Source organism: Elephantulus edwardii, unplaced genomic scaffold (genome assembly GCF_000299155.1).
Source record: "Elephantulus edwardii isolate Elephantulus edwardi_28Jun2011 unplaced genomic scaffold, EleEdw1.0 scaffold00031, whole genome shotgun sequence".
Lineage (NCBI taxonomy): Eukaryota > Metazoa > Chordata > Mammalia > Macroscelidea > Macroscelididae > Elephantulus > Elephantulus edwardii.
This window is the reverse complement of record NW_006399781.1, coordinates 8,172,689-8,178,688: the sequence shown is the minus strand read 5'-3', so window position 1 is coordinate 8,178,688 and position 6,000 is coordinate 8,172,689. Positions and strand designations below refer to the sequence as shown.

The 6,000-nt window shown below is 45.2% G+C and overlaps 1 protein-coding gene across 1 annotated transcript in view; it reads right to left on the bottom strand.

Moving 5' to 3' along the window:
* PSMD2 (proteasome (prosome, macropain) 26S subunit, non-ATPase, 2) overlaps window positions 1–2,786 on the bottom strand; it is an 8,772-nt gene extending 5,986 nt beyond the window's left edge. Inside the window, exons 1-5 of the mRNA XM_006884159.1 lie at window positions 2,655–2,786; window positions 2,142–2,198; window positions 1,600–1,764; window positions 393–514; window positions 6–225 (exon numbers count right to left, since the gene is read on the bottom strand). Of these exons, the coding sequence (XP_006884221.1) occupies window positions 6–225; window positions 393–514; window positions 1,600–1,764; window positions 2,142–2,198; window positions 2,655–2,786 (696 nt within the window). The remainder of the gene's footprint in view (window positions 1–5; window positions 226–392; window positions 515–1,599; window positions 1,765–2,141; window positions 2,199–2,654) is intronic.
* Between the last annotated feature and the right edge of the window lie 3,214 nt (window positions 2,787–6,000).

Sequence of the window (6,000 nt, the reverse complement as noted above, 5' to 3'; positions counted from 1 at the left end):
CTGGTGAGATAGAGGCAGACTTTTGCATATGCGTTCTCATCAATGTCCTTCTCCAGCATATCGACCTGCTCGATTTCCATGAGCAGATCACAAGCCTTGTGTTCTGCATTGTGGGCCATATTGTAGGGGACAATCTCCTTCACGAGGGTCAGCAGGGGCTCTCGCTGTGCCTTCTCTGCCTCATCCAGCTCCTGCCACTCCTTAGCCACTTCTCCTGCCAGATGCCTATGAACCGTTAAAGGGGCGCAGCTTAATAAGGAGTACTCCTTTGTGAGTCAAGGAATTCAGTATTCTGGGAAACTGTAAATCGGTATGCCAAGACAAAAATTAAAAATCATACCTTATGTTGTCTCGTCTCCCTCAAATTCCCAAGAAGAAAAGAAAGGTCTTACCTGACATACTCATGACCCCATGATGCCAATTCTTCCTGGGAGCCCACTAGCCGATACTTGAGGCACTCACGCTCCCCACTCATGGTCATGGCCAAGACAGAGATGATGTCAGCCGCAAAGCGCTGGAGAGAGAGCAATCTTTGGAAGTCAAATCCAGGGTAAGGCAAGTGTGACATGACAGAATTAAGATTACTATCACTGTCCCCCAAATGAAATGTTAACCAGTCTATGTACTAGACATTTACAAGGTGCCTAGCTGAAGTCTCACAGTAACTTAATGTTGGTGTTCCCTTCTTTCAAACCAATATGGCTGAGAGATGGTAAACAAGAGGCAGAGTGAAGATGGGGACTGAATTTGATCTTAATTACAACAATAATCTACTGGGTAGTTTTAAGGGAGCTCTGGTGGTGCAGTGGTAAGGAGTTGCAGTACAATCCCAAAGTTATACAGTTTGAATCTGCCAGTTGCTCCAGTAGAGAAAGATGGGCAATCTCCTCGTGTGTAGTTTACTGCCACTGTACACCTACTGGAGAGTTAGCTATGAGTTATTTCCAGTTTGACAGGACAAAACAACAATATTTTAAGCAAAGGAGACACAGAACCTAGAAAAATCACCATGGCTGCTATATAAAAATCAAACTATGAAGGAGAGCAAGAGCAGTGGTCATTTAGGATGTGGCTGTAGTGGTCCAGGTAGAACCCCGGAATAGGATTGTACCAACAGGTGGAAAGAGTTTGAAAGATAGGATACAATTTAGATAAAACAGATGAATATATATATAGGGCATATCAACGAAAAATCAATCTTATGAAAAAATCTGGAGCAAAAGATACATTGCAAAGTCAACTGGAGGAGAAGGTAGGAGGAGGAAAGGAAGAAAATGTGCAACAATGAATGAATAAAACTTTAAAAAAATAAAGAAAACACAAGCTTAAACGTAAGTTAAATATAGATCATGCTTATGAAATTTCAGAGTCCAACGGACAGTGCCTACTTTTTCAAGGTGATTCTCCTTGTTCTGCTCTCAGGTGGGTGGGTATTTGGACAGTGACAAGCTCTGTTTGACTAATTCAAGTCTTTGGTCTCTCAGGCTTCTAGCAACCAGTCATAAGCCCCATAGTTTTGTTGAAAACTCATTCCTAAATTAGGTCTGCATCAGCTTCTGAAATAGGATTTGAGCCTTTGGTTGTTTTTCTTTTTTTTACCTTATTCTCCCCAGGGTCCATGTTCTCATAGATTTCCTTCAGTTTGCCATAATGTGGACGCAGAAATTTAAGCGGTTTCGGCACTGAAGTCATAGAGGTTGTAGATGAACGAATCTGTCTTCGAAGTTCCTCCAGGGCTGGTCTATACAGGGATGTGTCCTTCTCCTGATCAGGATATGTCAGATTTCAGACAAGGATTCACAACCATCTCAGTCATAATACAGAGAGATTTACTGAACACTGCTCTTAGGCAAGAAAGGGTCTCATTTATTTTTGAGGCCTCATCTCCCTGCACACTGCTCTCAACAAAAATCAAATGCTCCCACTTAAGAGTTCAGGAATTCTGCTTCTCCTACAAGAGACAGCTACAAAATCTTTCAAATCTCATTTGCAATTCTCTCCTTTGTAACATCACAATAATCACCCCGAAATACAGTCTGTTTTTCTTCATACTTAACACTGAATAAAGCGAACAGTTGTGAAAAATTAAAATATGTGCCCAATCAAAATATGCGCCCATTCAAGGCTACATTGTGACTCACCCCCAGTCGTTCCACGAGCATCTCCAGTTCATCCTGAAGTTGTTTGTCCTCCTCAGACTGGAGGATTGAGGGAAGAAGCTCATCAAAACAGGGAATCCGAAACACCTCCTCCCGCTCACCCCGACAGGTGCTGAGAGACTGCCACGTTAGGAGAGACCAGGTGGAAAAGGGAAAGGTGGGTGGGAATGGCAAGTCTTGGTGGGGAAGCAGCTTAGCTTCAGGACCATACTCTGCCTGAATGCAGTTCTATGAACTGTAGGTGACAATGATTCACCCGACCCCCTGCTCGCGGGGCAGTCGCGAAGACTGGTGAGGACAGCAGAGGGGACAGCGGAGGTGACAGCGTGGTGTGGCAGAAGAGGGGAGAGGAGCGGGGAGCTAGAACCCCCGAGGATCGCCACATCCACCCTCTCCAGAGCGCAGCGGGGCCGCTGGGAGTCGGGCCCCAGGCCTGCGGAGCCGCCGTGACTCAGCCCGCGGCCTCCTCCGCTGGCTCCAGGAGCTGCGTCTCACCAGCTCCTGCTCTTTGTCCTTGTCCCCTGCATCGCGTCGCTCCTTGCCGCTCTGCTTCTCGTCCGCGCCACCGGGGGCCGTCACTGGGAGCTGCTGGGGCAGCGGCGCCTTGTCCCGGCCACCCTCGTCCATTGCTCACCAGCCGGAGGTGCCTCCGCCGCCGAAGCCGGCCTGTTGCGCGCTCCGCGGCTGGCCCTGCCCCGTATCCCAAGCGGCCTTGCGCACGCCGGCCGTGGGGCTCCTCCTCCCGCGAGCTCGACCGGAAGGGCCTCTGCGAGCGGGGGGCGTGGCGACTCGCCCTCCTCTCCCACCCTCAGCCGGCGGCCGCAGCCCTCGGTCCCCGGCCCCGGAGGCGGGTCTAAACTACGGTCCCAGCATCCCGCGCGCGGAGCATTCTGTCGGGGGCCGCGGTCTCCTGGTCTGCGGGATCGTCTTGTGTCCGACACGCGGGTATTCTTACCCTTCCGTTTCCCTCCTAGGCACTCCGGTGGCCTGCTGGGTAAGCAGTTGCGCCGCCCACACAAAGGCAGATGATTTCCCTCTTGGGAGCTCTGGTGGCCTGGTAGGTAAGGAGTTGCGCTCCCCACTCACCGACTGTTCGAATCTACTAGCTGCTTCCAGGGAGCAAGATTGGCTTTCTCATTCTGTGTCCTTTTCTGCCTCTGAAAACTGCTGGGAGCTATGAGTCGGATCCTGCTTGACAGCACAGGTCTCCGTTATGGGAGTGTGAATAGTTGCCAGTGGGGCTGTGTGGTTTCACTAACAGGCAAGATCTTGAAATCTGGAAGGCTTGACTCACACTGAAATGTGTGTGTGTTATATGCATCATAGTGGAATGTTGACCTCGTGACGAAGTTTCCCTCCATCTGAGAGTGTTCATAAGGATATGAACGCTGTATTAAATTCTGTGGGAACCAGAAGGCATAACAATCAAGTAAAACCCTATGTTGCAGTGCTGAGTCAGGAACGAAAAGTGGAACAAGCAAGGCCTTGGCCTTCATTTCCCTCCTGTCTCTTGTGACTTAGGGAGGAGGTAATTTATTTAATCAGGAGTGCTTTTAAGTGGTTACATGTTCTCATAAATCATGTTTTGAGATTAATTCAGTTAGGCCCATTTTACAGAAGAAACTGAAGTTTCGAAATAAAACAATCAGTCATCACATAGTAACGTCAGGAGTTGGATCTCATCTTTCTGTGACTGCTTCAGGCGAACCCCATTTCTTCAGTTTGTGATCTGAAAGGTGAAGAAAGTTGAAGTAATGCTTTCATCTTCATCTGGTAGGAACAATTACCATTTGACCTGGAATCTTTGTTTTGTGGGTTCTGATCAATTAAAGAGTACAATAAGTGTCAAAATCACACTGGTACCATATAACCTAAAAAACTTGCCCAAACAAACCTGTCATTAAATCTACTTAGATTCAAGAAACCCTTCCATGGAGTTTTGGAGACTGTAAGGTTTCAAGAGAGGAGACTGCTTCATCTCTCCCCCAAGGATCAGCTGCATATTGTTCAGTTAGCCAAGTGCAACCCACTATGTGACCAAGGCGCGTTTAGCAGAGTGCGGTTTTGTTTGGTGCCATCCAGTTTATGAGTCAGTAGCAACCCTTTGAACCACAGACCTGAACCTTGCCCTGTCTTGCTCCATCATCACCATCTCTGACACGCTCAAGCTCAATGTTAAACTCACTGAATCAATCCTCCTTGCTGAAGGTCTTCCATTGACCCTCTCTGCCTTACCAAGAATGATGATGCCTTTTTACCAATGACTGACCCACCCCACCCTGTCCGACAGCATGCCCAAAGTATGTGAGACAAAATTTCACCATTCTTGCCTCTAAGGAGCAACCTGGTTTTTTACTTCCTTCCAGGTAGATTTGTTTGCTCTTATGGCAGTCCAGGTTATTCAGTTGGCATCAATTCTTCTGTCATCCTTACTCATTGTCTAATTTTCAGATGTATAGGAAAGAACTGAAAAGGCCATGGCTTGAATCAGGTGTGCCTTCATCTTTAAAGTGATATCGTTGCTCTTTAGCACTATGGAGAGGTCCTTGACAGCAGTTTTTCCTCAATGCAGTATGTCTTTTGCTTTTTAAAAAAAAATTGTGTGTGTGTATGTGTGTGTGTACCATCAAATCAGATCTGACTGGTACAGGAGGAGATTGTCCCTCCTTTTCCAGCAGAGCATCTGGTGTATTTGAACCACACACCTCTGTGATAGTCTTTTGCTTTTCTTTTACAATTCCTTTTTTTTAAATTTTTATTGTATTATTTTTACATGCACCATCAAATCAGATCTGACTGGTACGGGAGGAGATTGCTCCCTCCTTCTCCAGCAGAGCATCTGGTGGATTTGAACTGCGTACCTCTGGGATTGCAGTGCAGCATCTTGCCACTAGGACACCAGAGCTCCCTAGTCTTTTGCTTTCTTGACTGCTGCTACTATGTGTGTTGATTGAGGATCCAAGTAAAAGGAAACTTCATTTTGAAGTTGACAACTTCAGTCTTTTCTCCATCTATCATGATGTTGCCTGTTGGTTCAGCATTGAAAATTAGTGTTTTCTTGATGTTGAAGGCTGTAGTCTTTCATTTTCAGCAAGTGCTTCAAATCCTTTTCATTTTCAGCAGGCAGGGTTGTATCTTAATGCAGGCTGTTGATAGCTCTTCTTTTGATCCTTTGATTCTTCAGATATTTCAGTTTCTGAATTTACTTACTTAGCATACAGACTGAATAAGTATGGAGAAATGATATAAACCTGATCCACACTTTTCCTTTTATAAACCTTGCAGTATTCCTTTGTTTGCTTGAATAACTGCTTTCTTTTTCTTTGTATAGGTTTCTGATGAGCACAGTTAAATGTTCTGGGATTCTTACTTTTGCCAGTGTTATCCACAATTTGTTCTGAGATACACAGTCAAATAAATAACTTTGCATAATTAAGAAAACACGAATAAACATCTTTCTTATATTCTCTCAGCCAAGATCCATCTGATCTCAGCAATGATATCCCATATTCCCTGGCCTCTTCTGAATCCAGCTTGAATTTCTGGCAGTTCTGTTGTTGATGGACTGTTCCAACCATTTTTTAATGATCTTCTGAAAGATTTTACTTGATCTAATATTAATGATATATTTTGATAATTTCTACATTCTTTGACTTACCTATTTTTGGAGGAATTGGAACAAATACAGATCTTTTCCTGTCAGTAGGCCAGGTATAGTTAGCACTAAACAAATGCTCCCTAAATCTTTGTATAGATAAAAATGTAAAAGCTTGAAGCCGATTTGAAAAGCCAGTTGCTCTTTTCCATACAGTGTTTGTATTCTAAAATGATCTTTCTTTTC